Consider the following 23,347-nt stretch of genomic DNA (forward strand, 5'->3'; position numbering starts at 1 on the left):
ACCCACTCTCGAATTAGCGACCAGAATCGTTGCGAATGTCAAGAATATATGTTTTATTTCTTTAGGCCAAAAAAACAAACAAAAACAAAACAAACAAAAAAGAACCATCGATAGTCGATTGGTGTATCATAGAAATTGTTTACTCAACCATGCAGAAATGATCAATAATTATTTATCATTTCATAATGACAAAAATCGAAGCAGTACCGTTTATCGCCAAGCGATGATGCAGACACAATCCCTACAGCACAGACTCGATAAAGTAGAACAGAATTCGATCAGTAATTCGTAGACAGTTGATATCAAATTCGCAAACGGGTTTTCCTGTTTGATTTTGATTTCAACTGTTTAGGAAGCTTGAAACCTAAAATTTGATAGGTTTCCAAACACTCATCGCTCGGTGAGACACAGAATTAAAGTATATTTACGTATTTATGTTATTTGTTGAGCTTTGCTTATCGTTTTATTCCTACCTCTTATCATAGAAACATGTTATTTTCCCCGAGTCGCAGGTGAAGAGAAAATGTTCAAACTCAAGCAAATCCTTCAAAATTATTATTGCGTAAAACTTTAGATGAGAGAGAGAGAGAGAGGGAGGATGCAAAGTAACGTCAAACTATTTGTTAGCATGCAGATCTTGAAAACTTCAAACTCAGATCCCGCTGTTCCTCCTTGGAGTAACTCAGTGTTAGAGATCACAAAAAAAAAGAAAGAAAGAAAGAAATGTCGGATGATGCTGCTTCATGAAAACTGTGTCACAGCGCAATGAAGGTAAATGATAGGTTTGAATTCAAGTACGGAACTAACATCCATCGGCTGTTATAAACCGATGAAGGAACTTCAGCAGTAGAGTGATGTTATAATTTCCATGAACGATCAAAATTATTCTGATGGTTACAAAGCGCTCGGTATAAATCCTATATTGGCAGGCGCTAGAGATTTCCGACGCCATGTGAAAGTACAGAATGTGCTGCTGAATAATGTCATATTCAGATAATCAAATGTGATTAGGGAATGAGACTAAAGACAATCAAAGACAGCAAACATTGAAAAAGCATACCAGCAATGTAAAACTTGATTTCATATTTGGGCAATTCCATGAGAAATGTTCACTTTGGTGAAAAAATGAAGTTTTGAGTTTCACTTAAGTTCTCAAATATTCTAAGAAAGTAACATATATATTTTCATTTTTCACTAGTCGCATCTTTGTCATTGCAAAATTTTGTATTTTTCTCAGTCAATGAAAATACTGTATGATGTGTTGCAATGACGCAAAAATTTGGCTATTTTTAAAGAGTTTAGTGTTCTTGTCTCTAAAGAAGGCCAGATATGTCCTAGAGGACTTGCTCAGCTTTTAAATTATAGTCCAGTGTATATATCAACGGAAAATCACAACCAACTCCCTTAGCATTCATCAGTTTTTGACCCATTGATCCTCAAAGTTGTGTGATTTCTATAACATTTGAAGCGTCATGTCTGTTACGTTTTTCACTATAAGTTTTCGTAGCCAAGAGGAAATTAGTGTAAAGTTGCTGTAAATTCATTTTCTATGTTAGGATTGAATCCCCTTGCATGTGTGAAAACCACTTTTCTATACCACTTCTAGTTTTCCTGTAAATGGCGTAACGGACATGACACTTTGCGTAACGGACATGACACCTCATATTAGACAAGTGGCAAAAATAACACTGTGGCCCAGTGAAACAGGGTGGTGATTAGTTTTAATTGCTTGAGGATAGTAGGACATTTCTATACTTTAGTAAATGATTAAGTCCGCACATCACTCAATAGAACAAAAACAAGCAGACTTTGCTTTCTGCCACTGGAAGACTGTTGATTTTAGATGGTCTTGCTACCCTGTTACACCGGTTTGATCCATTCCCACCTCTTGTAATCCTGACTGATAAACAGCAGCTGTCATTCTAAGGAGTATTTAGACAATGGAGTTTTCATTGTTGGCCTTCCCTTCAATACTTAAAATAAGCACTTTCTACATATAAGTACATTGTAGACCACATTTAACACATATCCACCATGGAGTCAACACAACAGCCAGGAACTCCTGCACACAGCGTCCTCGCCAGAAAATGAAGTACGCGTGGCGGAAAAGTGCCGTCAGGTAGTTTGAAATATTTACGCGTGGTGGCTCAAACTGAACACGTGGTCGGGTCGTCGGGGGAAGAAACGGCGCTTACACACCGACATGCGCGTGCGTGAGAAGCATGCAAAAGCAAAACAAAACAAAAAGAGAGAGAGAAAGGGACAAAATAGGTGCGGTATCGCACTGTCGACTCTGCGTTATAACGTTACAGCTTCGTAGCTAAAAAAGAAATGGAACTAAAGGAGTAAAAGTGTCCGAAATCATTCCTCCGTTTTTAACAGGTCTTATGCAGGACTCGACATTAACGGTGGCCCGGGGTCACCCAAAAAGTCGAATGTTTGCCTTTGCTTTTGGAAACGAACAGCGGTAACAATCGGCTCCATACGATGCCAAGATAACTGTCGGATGTTTGCTTTTAAATTTCGAAATGAATAACAGTAACATTTAGTTGCGTTCGATAGTAAATTCAATGTTTGATGTTTGCTTTGACATTCAGAAATGAGTAACAATAGTATTCAACTCCGTACGATGATAAAATGAATGCCGGAAGTTTGTTTTTACGTTCGAAAGTAAATAATAAGACTTAGCTCCGGAAGATACTAAAATAAATGTCGAATGATCCCTTTGACGTTCTGAAATGAATAACAATACTATTGGACTCCGTACGATGATGAAATAAATGTCTGATGTTTGCTCTTACGTTCGAAATTAAATAACAATAACTTTCAGCTCCGGAAGATGCTAAAATAAATGTCAGATGAGTTCTTTTACGTTCGGAAGTGAATAGCAGTAATATTCTGCTCCATACGATGCTAAAACAACTGTCGGATGTTTGCTTTTAAATTTCGATATGAATAACAGTAACGTTCAGCTGCGTTTGATGATAAAGTAAATATCTGATGTCTGCCCTGACGTTCAAAATTCAAAAATAGTATAACATTCGGCTCCGTACGATGCTAAAATAATTTACAGGCGATTCATTTCACTTTCGGAAGTGGACAGCAGTAACATTCGGCTCCGTACGATAATAAAATAAATGTCGGATGTTTGCCTTTGCTTTTGGAAATGAACAGCGGTAACAATCGGCTCCATACGATGCTAAGATAACTGTCGGATGTTTGCTTTTAAATTTTGAAATGAATAACAGTAACATTTAGTTGCGTTGGATGGTAAATTTAATGTTTGTTGTTTGCTTTGACATTCGCAAATGAATAACAATAGTATTAAACTCCGTACGATGATGAAATGAATACCGGAAGTTTGTTTTTACGTTCGAAAGTAAATAACAATAGAATTTAGCTCCGGAAGATACTAAAATAAATGTCGAATGATCCCTTTGACGTTCTGAAATGAATAACAATACTATTGAACTCCGTACGATGATGAAATAAATGTCTGATGTTTGCTTTTATGTACGAAATTAAATAACAATAACTTTAAGCTCCGGAAGATGCTAAAATAAATGTCAGATTAGTGCTTTTACGTTCGGAAATGAACAGCGGTAACAATCGGCTCCATACGAAGCTAAGATAACTGTGGGATGTTTGCTTTTAAATTTCGAAACGAATAACAGTAACATTTAGTTGCGTTCGGTGGTAAATTTAATGTTCGATGTTTGCTTTGACGTTCTGAAATGAATAACAATAGTATTCAACTCCGTACGATGATAAAATAAATGCCAGAAATTTGTTTTTCCGTTCGAAGGTATAAATAACAATAAAATTTAGCTCGGGAAGAAGCTAAAATAAATGTCAGATGAGTGCTTTTACGTTCGAAAGTGAATAGCAGTAATATTCTGCTCCATACGATGCTAAAACAACTGTCGGATGTTTGCTTTTAAATTTCAAAATAAATAACAGTAACGTTCAGCTGCGTTTGATGATAAAGTAAATATCTGATGTCTGCCTTGACGTTCAAAAATGAAAAATAGTATAACATTCGGCTCCGTACGATGCTAAAATAATTTCCAGATGATTCATTTCACTTTCGGAAGTGGACAGCAGTAACATTCGGCTCAGTACGATAATAAAATAATGTCGGATGTTTGCTTTTAAGTTTGGAAATGAATAACGTTAATATTCTGCTCCGTACGATGCTAAAATAAATAACAGATTGTTGCTTTTACATTTGGAAATGATTAACGGTATCAATCGGCTCAGTTAGATGCTAAAAAAAAATAGCGGATGTTTGCTTTCACGTTCGGAACTGAATAAGGGTAACATTCATGAAGCTCCGTAAGGTGCTAAAATGAATGTTGGTTGTTTGCTTTTAAATTTAAAAATCATTTACGGTATAATTCGGCTCCGTAAGGTGCTAAAATATTAGTAAATGTTGGATGATTGCTTCTACAATCAGAAATGAATAACAGTAACTTTCGGCTCTTTACAATGCTAAAGCAAATGACGGATGTTTACAAATGTCTGCAAATGATCCCACTTTCTCATTTCAAATGTAAGTTTTGATCACCTAAATAGGCATCAATTTTTATAGTAATCTATAAGCCTATTTGCTAAATCTTAGAACTCTGAATAACGGTAAGATGATTGATTTTTTAATTCATTTATTTCAGACATGGGTACCTGAATATCACTTCAGTCATACTTTCTTTTTATTTTTCTGTAGGACCGGTATCACACTGCAACGCTGCGTTTAGCTTAGCTCTGCGTCGCTGAAAATGTGACTTATAGTCTGCGAAATCATCTTTTCTTTTATGACAATAGTGGATACGTATATAACTTAATAAAGTATCGGTTTGCATCATTTTTTTTACACTTTGTTTTGCGTTTCTTTTTTATTTTAAGGATTGCACTGATTTGAAGAAAAAAAGAAAAAGGAAGAAAATATTGGTGCTACTAGCCTATAACGAAGCGTCAACCCACCATAAAAGCTGCGTTTACGTGAGCTTTGCGTTGCTGAAAATGTGACTAAAAGTCGTAGTAATTATCTTTCCTTTAATGCAATATTGTTGATACTTGTCACGTAATAAAGTGCAAGTTTGCATCGCTTTCATCCTTTATTTTTGTCCGTTTCTTTCTCTATTTCAAGTCTCACACGATTAAGAAGAAAAAATGAGCAAAGGAAGAAGTTTTGAAAAAGAAAAGAAAAAGAAGAAAATATTGATGCAAGTATAACAAAACGGCATCGCGGTATCAAAGCTGCGTTTATAGCTTAACTTTGCGGTGCTGAAAATGTGACTTCCAGTGTCCGAAATTATGTTTTCTTTCATCATACAATGACATAATTGTTGTTATTCATCATGTAACTAAAGTGAAGGTTTGCATCTGTGCACTATTTCCTTTCGTCTCATTTTTTTTTTCTGTCTTTAAAAAATCACGCTATTTAGAAGAATGTGGAAAGAAAACGAAGATGATGAAGAAGAAAAAATAGTGCAACTGTCGTAACGAAACAGCATCCATGCTCTATCAACACTGCATTTAGTTTAACTAAATGTCTCTGTGAAGTGACTTAAGTGTCCGAAATTCTTTTCTTTCATGACATAATTGTTGATATTTATCACGTAACTAAAGCATATATTTCAATCGCATTTATATAATTTCCTTTGTGTTTTTTATGTCAAGAGTGGCGTAATTTAGAAGAAAAATAACAGCTAGAAAAGATTAAAAGAAGAAAGTATTAGTGGAACTAAATGTGACTTCAAAAATATCTCCGAAATTATCGATTCTTTTATGACAATATTGTGGATACTTATCACTTAATAAAGTGAGGGTTTGAATTGCTTTCATACTTTCTTTTGCGCTATATTAAGTTATTTTAAGGATTACACTGATTTGAAGAAATATCGGTGCAACAAGATAACAGAAGCCCGGCATCCCGCTATATGAAAGCTGCGTTTTATCAAAGCTTTCTTGCGTCGCTGAGAATGTGACTTTTGATATCTAGAGTGTACTTTATTTTATCATTCAAGAATCGCGAAATTTAAGAGAAAAGAAAAAAAAATAATAATTTAAAAGAAGAAAGTATGAGTGGAACGAACTGATCGTAGAGTCCGTGACATCACACTATATCAACGCTTTATGTCACTAAAATGTGGCATTCATAGAGTCCGAAATTATGATTTTGTTTATAATCGTTAGTACTTATCAAGTAATAAAGTGTAGGTTTGCATCACATTTTATTCTTTCGTCAATTTTTCCATAATACTTCAAAGATCACGCAGTTTAGGAGAACATGCATACGTCTTCCTCTTATTTCTTGTCTCCCTCTTTTTCTGTATTTCTCCTCCAATGAATGATGAAAATAAAAATTATGTACATGTCTCCCTCACAACACAAAGAACCACGTGCTAGCAACCTTCGTGAAGTTAAATCTAACTGTTGATTGCCAGCAAAGAATAAGGGGGAAATACGACAACAAATAGAAGCGAAAGATTGTATAAGAGACGCTTGACATCCCCCCCCCCCTCGCAGAAATTTCCACAAAACCAGGTGCTAGACGCAGGTGCCAAACGAAAGAATGCGCACACTAGAATTCTGTTAATAAACAGAGTGTAAATAGCCTGGAAATATCGATCGAAGAACTAGCTCGAGAGTACAATTAAAGGAATCATTACAAGGATCATGATTCTATTAATTTAGTCTTTCTTTTGGCCCATAGTAGAAGCATCGAACAGTCGATCATAATCCGGGATAATAGTGTATACTTGATTATTTTAGATGTTCCTGAACTATAGAAAGGGATTGATCAATCACTCGATTTATTGAATCACAGAAAGACAATAATTATGAAAGGACACGTCTCGATTGCAGACAGAAATTCACTACGAGTATGTGATATGCAGCCACTACCCGATTAGACAGTAAAATCACGACAATTTCAGGCTCATTAAAACTGTGTATTACTTTTCAAAGTTTGAAAGAATTTCACCTATGAACTGTGACGGTCCACTACATACGGAGATGATTTGGCTATCAACATTCGTTTGTTTCTTGTTTTGTTATGTCTTGTCTGTTTGTTTGCTTGCTTGTTTTTGTTTGGTTTTGTTTTTGCTCGTGTACAAGACATGACGATTTCTTCGTATCGAATGTAAACTGTTACCGCAATCAAGCCATAAAGCGCAGCTGCGGCGCATTCGATTCATTGAACTTGAAGTAGCCTCAAACAAGGCAAGAGCACAGGGCACGTGTCTCGCACATCGGCACACCCACACACGGCGAGACATTTAGCAATCATCGTTATGGCAGACAGTCTGTTTTCAATCATGGGAAAAGAAATTGGAATACTTGGGAAAATGATGATGTTTAAAATCAAATAAAATAAAAAAAGCCTATATATAAAAACGTATGGCTTATTCTGAGTTCTAGGATTTAACATATTATAGGTTTAGAGATTGTTATAAAAGTTGATGCCTATTTAGGTGGTCAAAACTTACGTTTGAAATGAGAAAGTGGGAGCATTATTTTGTAGACATTAACACGTAAACATCCGACATTTGTTTTAGCATTGTAAATAGCCGAAAGTTACCATTTCTGATTGTAAAAGAAATCATCCAACATTTACAAGTATTTTAGCACCTTACAGAGCCGAATGTTATACCGTTAATCATTTTCAAATGCAAAAGCAAACAATCGACATTCATTTTAGCTTCTTACAGAGCAGAATGTTATCCTTATTCAATTCCGAACGTGAAAGGAAACATCCGTTATTTATTTTAGCATCTAACTGAGCCGATTGATACCGTTAATCATTTCCAAATGTAAAAGCAACAATCTGTTATTTATCTTAGCATGTACGGAACAGAATATTTCCGTTATATTCATTTCCAAATTTAAAAGCAAACATCCGACATTATCTTATTTTATTATCGTACGGAGCCGAAAGTTACTGTTGCCCGCATCCGAAAGTGAAATGAATCATCTGACAATTATTTCAGCATCGTACGGAGCCAAATGTTACTGCTATTCACTTCCAAACGTAAAAGCAGTAATCTGACATTCATTAATTTTTGGCATCTTCCGGATCCGAATGTTATTGCTATTTACTTTCGAAAGTGAAAGCAAACACCCGATGTTTATTTAATCATCATACGGAGTTAAATATTATTGCTATTCATTTCCGAATGTCAAAGGGATCATTCGACATTTATTTTAGCATCTTCCGGAGCTGAATGTTATTGCTATTTACTTTCGAACGTAAAAGCAAACATCCGGCATTTATTTTATCATCGTACGGAGTTGAATATTATTGTTATTCATTTCCGAACGTCAAAGCAAACATTCGACATTTATTTTAGCATCTTCCGGAGCTGAATGTTATTGCTATCTACTTTCGAACATAAGAGCAAACATCAGACATTTGTTTTATCATCGTACGGAGTTGAGTATTATTGTTATTCATTTCTGAACGTCAAAGAGGTCATCCGACATTAATTTTAGCATCTTACGGAGCCGATTGTTTGATACCGCTGTTCATTTCCAAAAGTAAAGGCAAACATCCAAAAAAAGGGAGGTTGAAACGTACGAAATAAAAAAAAAATACGAATTTTAGAGCTGCTGAGTACAATACTAGTTTGTGCTTCCAAACATTGGCAGCTTTGGTTGCTGGATCACTCGCACGTGCATGGCTCGATCTGCGATCTGCTGCTCCGGGGATTGCGCGCGTACACGTGTAGTAACAGTGGCAACTCACAGTGATCCATAGAGATGTATACTAATAATATACTAGAGCGCGGACTGCGTGTGGCGCGTACGCAGTGCTCGTGTGCCGAGATGAAGAGGCCGCGCGCCATCTTTGTCCGGGCAAAAACATCGCATCGGGAGGCGTTTTTTTTAAAGACGGCACAGATTGGGGCATGGCGCGTGTTAAACCTATGGGAAAAACGTTGGGTTAGGGTTTTTGGTTATGGTTAGGGTTAGGGTTAGGGTTAGGGTTGGGGTTAGGGTTAGGGTTAGGGTTAGGGTTAGGGTTAGGGTTTGATGGTTAGGGTTAGGATTAGGATTAGGGTTAGGTTTAGGGATAGGGTCCCCGATAGATTTTTAGTTTCCCCAATCTGTGCCGTCTAAAAAAAACACGCATCCGGGCAGCGGCGCAGTACAAAGTGGTGGACACGTGAACACGTATACAACAGGCGCTCAAACACGTATTGGCTTTCAGCAAGAAGATGAGGGGGTCGGAGATGAGAGAAGGAAACAACTCAAAAATTTAAGTTGCTAGCAATCTCTTATTATGAGTGGTAAAGAAAATGAAAATCAAACAAAATTTTACTTTATTCTCAATGAGGTAATACTTTCAAGCCGACCAACACGACCATGGTCCATGCAATACAAAGGGTTTTCTTGGTCTCTATAGACAGCCGGATACCCCTTGTAATACAGTATACTTAGTACGGTACTGCGTCAATTTTTGTATTTTTTTTTTTGCAATTATATTTTTTCTGTATGAGGGGACTGCATTCTATAGTCGTATCTGTGTATACGAGTGTTTCATTGTATTTCTTCTTTTTTTTTTTTTTGGTGGTGGTGGTGGTGGTGGTGGTGGAAATGAAATAAATCATTTTTATAAGTACGTGTAGGCATATTGATTCCATGACATTATGTTCAAGCTCGAAATACTAATGTTGAAGTTTACATAAACCCTAACCCAAATCATAACACCTAACCCTAATCTTAATCCTCACCCTGCCTTGAACCAAAAGCCCAATCAGACCCATGATACTAATTCTATTTTCAGAAAGATATCAATGCCGGAGCATAAAATGTCCTGTCACCAGGCATATATTACGTATTCTGAGCTTTTCTCACACTATCACCATCGTGAAATGAACTGCTGGTATTACTGGTATAGCAAAGGGTTGAGGAACGATTTTTTTTTTTTTTTTTTTTTTGAGGGGGGGGGGGGGGGCTCAAGGGCCAAATAGGGCACTTAGAAAAGAGCACTTTTTAAACTTAAAAAGGGAAGGGTTTTTTTTTTTGTTTTGGAAATGGGGCAAATGCCCCTCCACCCGTTCCGCCGACCTTGCATATAGTTATGTACTGTATTAGCTATCTACAACAGTATATAGTAGCAATAGATCGAGAATAGCTGAGGGAGGGCGGAGTGCCCCTGACGAAGAATTTTGCAAGACCTTTTCTTTTCTCTTTCTTTTTTTTTGTTGTTGTTGTCTTGAATCAATCTGTTTAACACACACTATAAATGTAATTTTAGTTACTTGTGAAAGGAAACTCCGCTCCCCTTCTTTTCTCCTGTTTCTACATCCAAAAGCAGCACATGAACCAGGCATTTTGCAAAATAGATCTGTGCTACTTTAAGTAGAATTTGCGAATTTAAGAACATTTTCGATTTCCCAACTCCGATGGAGACCTCGACATAGATGCTAGCCTACTGCCGTTGCATCCCGTCGTCGATCTCCCTGCATGCTCTGCTAGCGCTACACGTTATCGGTACGGTCGCTAGTCGAAATTTGCCCGGACCAAAATGGCGAACGCCTCCTTCTATCGGTCACAGGGATTTTAAGGAGTCCGCCCTCTAGTGTTCTTAGTATATATCTCTATGCAGTGATCGGAGAGAAGCGCCCGTAAATTTTCTGCACCGGAATCTCGGTGAACGTGGTATAACACTGCGCTCACTGTGCACCTGCGTATGCTGGCAAGCAAAGTGGAATCGGTAATGGACTGCGTGCGATGCGGGTACATCGCACACGATCGACGATCTTGCCGCTAAAGCGAGCGCCGAGCAAGTAACTGTCGAGCATGCGTTCGAAGGAAACTGCAAAAGATATATATATTTTTTTAAATGGGAAACATTACAAAAAGGGGAAGGAAGATAACAAAAACTCTGAAAATTACGCGTGGTAGTCGAAATTTACCCGTGGCGCAAAATTGATCGCCACAATTTACGCGTGGCGCAAAATTGGCTGCCACAATTCACGCGTGGCGCGCCCGCCACGCGTAAAACGCCTGGCGAGAACGTTGCCTGCACAAATGGATCCTCGTGCATCCAATGAACATGATCACTGATGATACATCAACAAAGAATCCAAATGTCACCAGCATCAATGTCTTCAATGATGGTGTTGCCTCGTAATCAAAAAAAAAAAAAAAAAGAAGTTTGTGCTGCATCCATACATCAACTCTCTCATCTCTATGACTATATAAATCCACACCTTCAGTGGCACATTAATGAGATATCACTTGCCAAGAGGGCTGAGAATGGAATTGTTTGCTTTATTAAGCGTGTTGACAGTACATGTAGCTCTATCATCAGAGAAAGTCGGTCTGAATGCTGGCTATCCATTTCATCAATACAACTAAACTATATGTACCTCTATGCCAAGGGATATACTGGTATATATGACAGCGCACAGCATCGTACAAAAAGCACAATTTTGAGATGCTATGAGAAGATGTGTATCCACTGAAAGGTACACTGTATAATCATTTAGTTGGTACGGAAAGCATCCAGTATTTCAAAAAAGTCCTAACCTCACAAGCTGGTGAGAATAATGTAACCAGTACACCACTCTGGCAAGCCTTAAGAAGTGCCTAAGCAAGCAATAAGTTGATTATACAATTTGAACGAGTTGAATTTGCCGTGAAGAAAACAAGAAATACTTTGTTGCCCAGGTGACCACTCTACATGGAAATGGATTATATGTTGTGAAAATTCTCAGAAAAAAATAGGGGCTTGATCATTCACTTCTAGCAAAGAAAAGAAAGCATTTGTTGACAATGATAAAGTACTGGTACTAGCAGTGGAATTTTTACAATAGTCTATCCAAGATTGGATAACAGAGGATGATTCTACTCCAAGGATGACATTAATGCCAAATGAAAGAACTTTGCAGAAATGAAATTTTCATACCTTATTTCTTTCAGATGATGACACTAATTTGATAATGGTACCAAACAGTTTTGTGGTCCTGTTTCATTGCATAAAAGTTGATGCAATCCTGAGTGCATTTTAATGATGTTGTATTCAAACTTTTTATTTCATACAGATTTGGTTCGTTCTGTTTTCTTTGCCTATCCGCAGATATGGAGACATGGTCTTCTGTGTTGTACATGTATGCCATTGTGGTACTCTGGGCATTGTACTCCACTGTGCTTTAGAGTAGCTGTTAGATCACTGAAACCTGCAATAAAAGGACTTTTTGATGTTTTGTTCAAGAACATAATGTAGTTAGCAGTGTGCAGTTATTTTAATCTTTTTATTTTGGAACAAAGAAGTGAAAATATGGTTCACCTTACAAGGGTGTCATGTCCGTTATACATGACTAGTGTATAATACTAAGTATCAAATATTAGGCCACTAAGAGAAAAATAACCATAGTATAAGATAGTAATATGTCCTATTTTGCTATGGTGGGTGGTAGTAACTGGAAATTTGTCACTAATTGTAGCTAGCTGGTGCAGGAGCGAATTTGTTTTATATTTCTTTGTTTTGTAAATATATACAAAGACTAACCCCCCTAAAATGATATAAATATAAGAAATATTACATGATTGCAATTATGATGTGTGTCCCTATGTTCTAACCTTACTATGCAAACAATTGAATATCTGCTATACCTTGTAATAAAAAAATTCTCTTAGCTTAAAAAAGGTGGACAAAACTGTCATGTCCGTTACACTCGAAGTGTCATGTCCGTTACGCAATATTTTAAACTATCAAAAAAGAATGAACAGTAAAACTACTCTAAATTAGGACTTTATGAGTAAAGCATGACCTAAAGGTTTAATCAAGACCAAAACCAGCTTCACCTTATCCAAAAATTCACAGGAATTTTCATAATGGTAAGTAGATCAAAATGCCTTGTCCATTTAGTGTCATGTCCGTTACGCTCGCTAAAAATGCAATTTCTCAACAACCACTTCATAAATTTCCATGAAATTTTCTGTGTACATTACATATACTTAAATGTGTCTGATAAACTCAATTAGAATCTTTTGGAGACTCCCAATTTCATTGTGTGATGGTTTGAATCACAAAAAAGTGGTCTGAATGTCATGTCCGTTACGCTGGAATTGACCATTTGTCGTCTACGCATGTGTAGGCTAAATATATCTCCACCTACAGTTTTGTCTTCTTGTCACCAATTTTGCTATGCAGATCAGGCCTACTGTCAGGGGGCTTTTGATTCTTTCTAAGTGTTATTCTTTACCGTAATGGTTTTGTTGATGGTAATTGCATTGTTTGCCCCTTCGTCATAATATATGTGCAAGCTGCCTTTCTTTTCACTGTTTATCTGTATCATGTTTCAGTGTCTTGTCACAATTCGTTGTTATTTTCGCTGTTCTGATCTGGCTTTTGAAAATTTCAAATCTGACTGAATTTATTCGTTTGCAAGATTCAATTACTTCACAACTCTGGCCGCATAGTTCACAAGTACAGCGCTATTGAACTTTACTATTTCAAAGTGAGATGATCGTTTCGAGAATGAGAGGGCTCTGCCCAACGTAGCACTATTTTACCGAATCATGAAATGAATAGTGAGCTTTTTCAGTTGCACGCACGTGGCTTCAAACACCAGCGCTGGACTTGCAAGCACATGGTGTGCAGCTCCGAGTGACTGACCTCGTGGTGCTGAGATTGAACTGGTTTTGTAGGCAAACCCACTTTACTTTGATTTCTCTGGATTGGCAATAAACACGTAAGTGGTATACCATCGTGAAATAACTTTCTTATAATATTTTAGTACTGTTGTGATCGGAAGGACAGCGGCTGGCGATAGGTTGATCGGATCAACATTCTTGATTGGATACGGCGTTAGAAAAATTAAATCCGGAAGGCGTGTGCACTTTTATCAGTCAGATCACGGCAGCATCTTCGCTTTCGATCACGAGTTATGTTCATCCTTCAAGCTGCCCCTAGCAACCGCTAGTGTGTATTGTACTCAATCAGTACTCGGATTATCTCCGCCGTTACCAAGGAATTGCGCACGCACAAATCCCTCGCTGACAAAGGCCTGCCGATTTCAATAGAGTATGCCCGCCCGCAGTCAGCATAGACAAAAGAAGGATTAGTGGGTGCTTCCTTCTCAAGTGGACAAAAGACACTTTCCAGGGCCCGGGACAATTACTTTAGTTTCAAATACAGGATCTGGGACTAAAGGACTCAGATTTGGGAATAAATTACTGCGGCAGAAAGAGAAATTGCTAAGACAAAAAAACCCGCTTGTATCTTTGAAATCATACAATTCTAGAAGACAATTTTGCTATCATTTGAAAGGGGAGATCTAGCTCTAAAACTTTCTCACAGAGTCAAGGGAGCGTTCTATTGAAGAAAAACCACGACTGACTCTTTCTTTTCATACTACACAAAAAATTTGGATAATTTTTTGATGATATTAATCATTTCTGCAATATTTCAAGTTCAGATAGATATTACGGCAACCTGACTACATGGCACGTAAGAACAATCATTTCTTGATATTTGTTGTGTAGAACTCAATTCAAAACAGTCGATAGTTTCAAAGATATCGCAGTTTTAAATTACATTGTCAGTCCAGTTTTGAAACATTCTGGCGATAAGTAAAAATCTCTGGCACGTTAGGGGTTTTGGGCCTGGCACATTAAGAGTTGAAATTCTTTTTTCCCCAAAAACTGCATAATCAAGCTTTTTTTTAAGTACAATGTACTTGGCAGGTATTTTTACTATTGCGATGGGATATGGAAATGGACACCATGGCCCCAGCTGTCAAAGCAGCTTTCCTCCCCAAGTTTCCATTGTTCTCAGGTAAGAGTCTACAAAAATGTGTGGAAGGTGGACTTGCTATACTCAGGTGACCTGTGCTCTGTCAAAGGAAAGGTCCAGAGGAGCGTTTAGTGTATGGCGTATATTTTGCAGCGAGAAACTCTCTGTTGTATTCCATCAAATTACCTTCAAAAGGTACAGCCCACATACTTTCTCCTCCATACCTTACTGGTACTCTTTAGGAGAGGCGAAATACAAGTTACTTGAAAAACTTGAATTGACCATCAAGTAGCTTCCCACCTCAGAACATTTGCAAGTTGTTATACCTTCTCTGAGATTTCAATGCTCTGATTAGCCCAAACCGTGTATCCTGGCCCAGATGCTTCAGCTGCTTTGATGTCAGCAAACTCGACAAGAACAGGCCTAGACTCCTTGAACTATGCTCCCTTCATGACCTCTGCATCACAAACACATTCTTCTCACAAAACCCAACCACAGAGTGTCCTCCAGATCACATCGCTGGCACCAACTCGGATAGGATATAAGATGGAGGTCCTGTGTGTGACAGAGGCGTGGCTCAAGCACTTCAAAGATCCCTCTTCATTTATTCAAGCAAAGAGCAAGGTGTTTATCCTGGTAAAGTGGTCCTGCCTTACATCTAAGTGGACCCCATGGAAAACCAGCTAGTGCAGCTGAATATGGGCTATCCAGCCATCTTCTCAGATGGAAATGAAACAAACAAACTGTATGTCTTCATCACTCAAAGACACTCTCTAACAGCGTTGTGTCATTACTTCTCACAGCTATCAGTAGAGTTGACTGTGGCACTGACCGCTCTGTGATTGCCAGCAACGTGCATGCTCAACCTATCAACCCATTGAGGACAAGTCCCGAGTGTATTCGGGGCAAGTGTCTATGGGAAATGCGTGTTGTAGCAAATTCAGTCCATCCTCAATGGGTTAAAGCAAATCCTTAGATCAAAGAAGGGCAATATCCTCAACATCAACGCAGCCATGTTTACAGTCACTGAACTCGATGAACACTGTGCTTGATGCCATACTGGAGGAGTTGAGAAAAGAGATGGAACCACCTACAAACTTGTATTCCATAGGAGCTTTTGAAAAAAAGCAGAGAAATCCCAACTGGTTTGACACTGGAATTGTGGACCTTGAGCCAGCCATTTCATCCAAGAGAACTGCCTCATTCAACTTCAAACATGACCCCTGTGATAAGACAATTGCTTCCCATGGGAGACCTAGGATGCCAACAGATTTGCTGGACAGTGCATCAATACCATTGGCAGAACCTGCTGGAGCATCCAGCTGTCCACTGATTGTGGCAACATTTGAGCTATTTCGAGGATATGAAAGTGGCCTTCGGCCTTTGTGGCATCAAGATTGCCTTGCTGATGTCTACCACAGGCAAACTTATCTCTAATCTTGCAAAGTAAATGGCAGAACACTAGCAAGAGCTATAGGCCTACTCGAGACCCGGTCCCTTCCCCCAGTCATAAAAGCAGTCAAACAGCCCAACCTCCTTGATCATTTCCACAAACACATGCTATCGTGCTGAGAGGAAGTTACTGCACCAGGACATTCATGATGCCAACATCATCATGCTGTTGCATACGTAGCTTGTTCTCTGTTTGTTTGCTGTGCACTAGCCACTTGTATCTGTTGGTCTCATTGTGTCTCACTGTGTGTTCCCTTGCTTTAGCTGAAGCAAGTCTGTGCTTTGTCCTGCTTCATGCCAGCTCGCTGTAAAGCGTAACAGCTGAGCTCATCTGAGCTGTGGCTGCATATAAATACAAGCCATTTCGCAGAACTTGGCACAAACATCTTATCTGCTGATGAGTCTACCCCCCAAAAAAAAAACCAAAACAAAACAAAAACTGAACGATAATAATGATAATATGACAGCTTGTACAGTCAAACCTCTCTGTCTAGCGGCCACCCAAGGGAGGTGAAAGAATGGCCTTTGAAGACAGATGACCGCTATCAATAGACAGGTTATCCAACATTTTGTGTGCATTGCCTCTATGTACAGTATCATTGTATAGGGGCATACATTGTACATTCACATACTGTAAACGTCAATATTTTCGCGCGATTAATTTTTCGCGCTAAGCGGCTCGAAAACATATTCGCGGGGTCTTAAATTCGCGCTCCGCAGCGGGTTAATACACAGTCGCTGTTATCATCCAGCGATGCCGCCAGCATATGAAAAGCGACATAGCGAGCGGCGCGAGTGTGAGTACAAGCGCTCAACTACGTAGTACACTGTACATGTATTTTACTCGATACATGTACTGTAGTACTAGTACTGTAGTCGCGGAGATGTAGCACACCAATCGGCCGTGGGCTCGGTGCGTGCGGTGCGTGCGATGATACTGCTATATGCGTAAACATGTCTGTACTACGTAGCAGTATCATCGACGAAGCGCACGCAATTCAGGCCTTTCAAAATGTGCATAGAAAATTGCGAAGATATATTCGCGCGTTTTTGAATTCGCGCTAGCAGAACGTAGCGCGAAATCCGCGAAAATTAATGTACCGCGAAAATTTCCACGTTTACAGTAGTATGCATTAAAATGTATGTATGCCAGGGCTCGACACTTTAATACCCTCTTTGTCTGGTGGCCCATTTGGGCTACCAAAATGTCTAAATCTGAAATATTTTTGTATGTAGTATATGTAGTGGCCTGAAATAAAAGCAAATGTATCAATCCATTTGGAATCTGAGTTACGTGTAACCACCTGATAAGGCCACCAAAATCTGGGGGCTTGACACTGACCCAGGCCACCTGGCCACTGCTAATGTGGAGCCCTGTGTACGTGCACATGTCATATGTGTTTCATGCATTGAACAATGCCAGCGTTGATCAAGATGTTGCACAGTAGGTGTACACCAAGCAAGTTTTTCATTACCCGGTAATGCATTCCTATGACTGAACGGCAGCTGAATGCTGCAGTGGCACTGCAGTGGCACTGAACATTAGCCACACTCTGACATATGACTGACATGGCTGCAGAGCAAAAAAACATCCTGAATTATGGGCTCAGCTGTGGCTTCGCATGGGTCTGGTTAAAATCTACCGTGGGAGACAAATTTGATGGCTGTTAGCTGTGTTAGACAGGTGGCAGCTGTACAAAGGGTCTTTAACATGGCTTTTCTCTTTGGGTATTTTTCAGTGGTTGCATGCGGCAGGTGGCCGCTAAGGCAGGTTTGACTATATTGTCTGTATTGCTCTTTTATCAGATATCTAATTTAATCTGAACTTGAATGTGAGGGAATGCAGTTAATAAGAAGTCACTCCTGGCATTTTCCCCTGGCCGGAGTGACAGCTTTCACTTTTCGATTAGAGATGGCAAAGTCGAGTCATGTACTATGTTGCAATCGCATAAACTGCCTGGGCTTGTGTGGCTTTGTTGGAGAACTTTTGTTTGTCATTATTTTTATGCCTCTGCCACAAAGTGTTGCCAGAGGCATTGTTTTCGGGTCGTCCGTCTATCCTTCCTTCCGTCCGTAATCAATTTTGTGGACAGCGTAACTAAAAAACTGTGTAAGGTATCCTAATGGAATTTGGCATGTGATATGTATGAGTGGGCGAAGTTGTGCCTATCAACTTTTGGATGCACATGCACAAGGTCAATGGTCAAAACATCAAGGTCAAATGCTCAAAATTTGACTTCACATCAGGCCCATTTACACTTGCTTGGAAAAATCGCGATTTTTCTAAAATCGCGACATTTGGGTGTAAGTTGCTAAGCAACTACACCCAAACGCCCTCGAAACATCGCCAGAAAAATCGCCAGCCGGAGTGCGATTTTTTGAAACATCGCGAAGTTTGAGGCGAAGTTAGCTAGTGTAAACCCAAGTCGCAGAAATATCGCGATTTTTCATCACGTGACTCTCGGTATCGGATTGCACCGGGAGTTTACGCGCGCTCCCGATCCCTCTTTGGAACGTGTAGAGAGCAACGGTATAGACAGCTGTGTACAGCCACAGGTCCTAAACGGCCGATCCTCGGTCGGCTCGTGGTCTCTCACCTCCCCCTCCCTGATGAAACTAGCTAGTACACTGTACGTGAAAACTACTACTGGTAGCAAACCTGAAGTTCTCCAACCACATATCATCACCCCATGACAACTTAACAAAATAATGTTCTCCCAGAAATGCGTTGATTCAGATTGTGGGAGTGCCCGTACTGCTCTCGATAATTATATAAGTTGTTTGTGGAATACAGGACTCAGGAGTACGTCACAAGTGTAAGTTCTTGCTGTCGCCTGATAAAATACCAGTCCTAACTTCCAAGTCTTACTTCCCACTTTCGTCATATCGGCGAAATTTCATGATCCTCCTGAATGCTGCTGTAGATGAAGTTTTACACACCTACTACGTATGTGATCTAATGTAGCAAGCTATATAGTTTTACCGTAAGTAAACAGTCTCGAGAAGCACTAGGATGTGTGCATTGTACTGATAAAAAGCCCTGGCTCAACGTTCCAACCAGCCAGCTGTGATCAAAATATACTGCACTGCAGTGAAAATGAATAGAATAGCGCGCGCTTCCATTCAGCTACCGTGTTGAAAACAGGTAAATTACGCATGCGCACTACCGACCAAAAAATTGCGATGCTTCGTGAAGCTCAAACTTCGCGTGCTTTTGCGCAAGTGTAAACGGTGGAACCAAAATATCGCGATTTTAAAAATCGCGATGTTAGTCAGTGTAAATGCGGCTATCGATGCAATGCCTGAAGGTATTTTCTTGAAACTTAGTGTATGCATTTACTACCAAAATTCTCCAGAGAGAGAGAGAGAGAGAGGGAGAGAGAGTTTTGGGTCATGAGGTCAAAAGTCAAAAGTCAATTTTTTTCTCCATATCTCGCAAATGGTTCAAGGTACAATTGTACCTTAATGGAGACTTTGATAGTACATACAGCTGTATGCATGTACTGACTGTCAGTGATTATCTAGGGAATTGGAAGGTCATGGTTAAAAGGTCAAGGTCAACTCCTCAAAATTTCACTATTTCCCTCGTATTTATGCAATGCCTGCAGGATTTTTCTTGAAACTCAATATAATTATAATGTATGCATTACACAATAGAGATTCTCTTGGAAGTGTATTGAATTACCAAACAAGCAAAGGTCAAAGGTAAAAGTGCTGAATTTCACTTCTTCCTCCATATTCTGAAAGTGACTGAAAGTATCATCATGAAACATAGTACAGTATTCATCGCATAATCGGGACAGGTTGGGAGTAGCAAACACGGCCCCTTTAAGCGAGGTGCCCGATTTCGCTATGAGCACTCACCATACACTAACGGCATACGACATACATGTAGTGCGCACACACACACACACACACATGCATACTGACGTACTGTACATGCAATACACAACCACGCTACCCCTTGGCGCGACCCTCTAGCTCATTTACAATTGAGGAAGATTGTGACGTACACACAGATCACAGTGTATTGAAAGTTGAAACACTCAGAGACGAGAAATTTGGAATTTGCCCTCAAAGTGTATGACTGAGAATAAACAACGTACACTGCCTTAGCTGGGTGAGCGAGGCGTGTTTTTTATTGGATGTGAGTAGGAATTGCAAGCGAGCACACGGCTTTGCTTATGTAGGGGAGAATGTTCACGAAAGCATGTGTTTCGCAATGGCATGGATACTTACCACGGCGCTTTCGTGGCTATGCATGTACGTGTACTGGATGGACGGAGGTCAAAACACACCAGTCCGAAGCTTGCTTTGTAAGTTCGATGTAAACGACAACTGATTAGGAATCTTTGAAATATTGTTGTGGTATTTTGGTAGATTTTTTTGTGTAAAATATCAACAAAATCAAAGATCGCTTGAAGAAAAATTGTCCCTTTTATCAGAGGTCCCCGCCCGATTATCCAGTGAAAATAACATGCATTGGAAATGTTTCTGGGAAGCGTATGTCATTTAAGCAAGGATCCCGATTATCAGATGCCCGATTATGCGATGAATACTGTACACGGTATATTTATACATGTTCTACCTGACAGTGATTCTCTTGGGAATTTTAGGGTTATAGGGTCAAGCGTCAGAGGCCAGGTTAAAATGCAAATATTCTGCTATTCAATACTGAAGTTGCATTTTTTTTCTCCAAACCTTGAAAATTACTCAATGCATAAATTTATAAAAGGGTCTAAAGTCAAGTAAAAATCCTCAAATCCCTATATATCCGCACTCTTAGACAATATATAGCCATTCATCTAATTAAACCTAGTTCAAGCAAAGTGAACATTCAACACATTTGTGACAAACCTGTCGTTTTAATATTTTGCTAATTATGTGGAAATGTCATCACACCTTGTCAAGATATTGTACTATAGACCTATAGTATCCCCTCATGCCTCTTGTATCCCCTCAAAGGTGATTTAACCTTGCGATTGCATGTGATAGTTCAGAGAATTTTTAAACAAGCGAACAACTAGTGCAGACCTATGTTGATACAATGCGTATTGTGTATGTAGTGAGCATGCTTAATTGTGCTTTATTGGGTATGACTGCATATTTGTATGTGTGCTTTCAGGAAATATGCAACAAAATGCAAGCCAAATATGCAAAGGTAGCATCAACAACATGCACTGGGTACATTTTTTTGTTGTCTTTGCAGTGAAGCGCTATGTAAGGAAAGGCGTTCCATCAGAGCACAGGGGACTGGTGTGGATGAATGTCAGTGGGGCAGCCAAGATGAAGAAGAAAAATATTGGTCTTTACCAACGGCTTCTAGAAGAACCAAAGGATCCAGAAATTACAGAAGTTATCAATATTGGTAAGAAAGTTCAATATTTTTTTTCATTGTGCTCACGTTCTGTTTGTGATTTCATTTCTTGAACATCAAATTTCATAGACAAACAGCATTCAGTCATGTGTGGTAAAAGGAGTTCCACTGTAAAGGGAGTTTACACCATTGTATGAATGTAAAATTGGGCAAATTTAGGTTGAGTTCACACATCTGCATATTACTGCATAGCAAGAGTGTTGATTTATTCTGTGTGAAGTACCGGTATACATTTTCTGTAACTACAATTGATTATGTGTGCTAGGATGAATTTAGTGTGAATTATGTCAAATTCCTTCCCATTATCGTAATTTGCATACATACGCGTAGGTAAACTTACGTTGTAATATTAGAGAAAGTACTCACCAGGGTAGGGTACTTGATGCCATCACTTTGCTGTATATGTGTTGGAGGAATGTCACGATGTGAAATCATAACTTCTACCCAAATCAATAGCAATGTAAATCTTTCCCAGATATACTTGGTAACGCAGCAGTTTGAGAATTAAACATCTTATTACATACATGTGATTGAGTTTGTAGTGTAGACATGCTGAGAAGAGCAAGATGTTTGGAAATTGTGCTAAATCATCAAGACTTATTTATAAATGTGTTTAAAGAATGCAACTAATGTGAAATGTTTTAGCTGCTGACACTTCTAGATTTGAACTACAAGTGGTGCATGTAATTAAAGCAATTTGTGTGATGTTAAATCAGATATGAGATATTAAGCTTCCCTTGTAGAGAGTTTGTTGAGCTTTGAATATAGAAACAAATGTAAGGTAGGACTGGCTGTTCCAGCTTTTTGTGTGGAAAAGAGACTGGATATTCAATGTTGCACACATTCACTGTTAAAGTATGGTGAACGAGACATTAAAATCAAGAAAATCATATAAAAGAAGGTGTCAAAGCAGAGGGAAATGTCTCCTAAAACAGATTTTTAATGTGACTTATTAAAAGATATTCGTGCCACTGAGAAATTGCGAGTTAAAACTGACTGATTTGCTTCACCGATATTCGCTCCGGAACAGCAGTTTTTTTCGAGCCCTAAAATATGACAGCATGAAATGAACAAAACCCTTATACGGGTGCAGCGGGACATCGAGGCCGCCATTCATAAAGCATGTATTTCATGGTGAGCGGATGCAATATCAGGCCTGTCTTTAGTCGCATCTGCTTTCTTGGCTGAGACATGAAAACGTCCAATTTTTACCTTATATTGTACAGAAAGACTTTGAGTTTCATGTGGAGAGTGAATTGAGTGATGACAGTGACAATGACACTGATATTGATAGTGGCAAAGTTGGGGTGGTAGATGAAGCGAGGGAGAGGCGACAGATATGGAAGGCCATTGCGGACATAATTCGTTCATGGGGCATACGTATGGAAACGGGCATACAATGTACGTGTGCAACTGCCTTTTGCAAACGTTTGCTAATTGACCAATCAGCGAGTGTTGTTCAGCAAACGTTTGTACGGTGTTTAGCAAGCGTTTGCATGTTATCTGTCATACATTGTACGTATGCCCCATTCCATACGTATGTTAATTTACTGCGCACGTACATGTATGCATGCAATTGATCGACCAATCAGGTACTTCGTTTAATATGCATTTGTATATATATGTGTGTATGTTGCGTGTGTGTATGTAGTGTGCATGGTAGGTACTCATGCCCGATCTGAGCAAGGAAGAACTAAGTGTACGTATTATATGTGTATGTGGAAATCTCACACCGTACCTTGTTGATAGTTCTTCAACTGGAACGTGGT

At 39.0% G+C, this 23,347-nt stretch overlaps 1 protein-coding gene across 1 annotated transcript in view; it reads left to right on the forward strand.

Moving 5' to 3' along the window:
• Positions 1–23,347, forward strand: part of LOC139735364 (growth hormone-regulated TBC protein 1-A-like) — a 45,311-nt gene that overhangs the window by 16,192 nt on the left and 5,772 nt on the right. Inside the window, exon 3 of the mRNA XM_071646118.1 lies at positions 21,411–21,569. Coding sequence (XP_071502219.1) covers positions 21,411–21,569 — 159 coding nt within the window. The remainder of the gene's footprint in view (positions 1–21,410; positions 21,570–23,347) is intronic.

The sequence above is a fragment of the Diadema antillarum genome, unplaced genomic scaffold, assembly GCF_040938485.1.
Source record: "Diadema antillarum isolate AM-2024a unplaced genomic scaffold, OU_Dant_1.0 scf00000027, whole genome shotgun sequence".
In the NCBI taxonomy this organism is placed as follows: Eukaryota; Metazoa; Echinodermata; class Echinoidea; order Diadematoida; family Diadematidae; genus Diadema; species Diadema antillarum.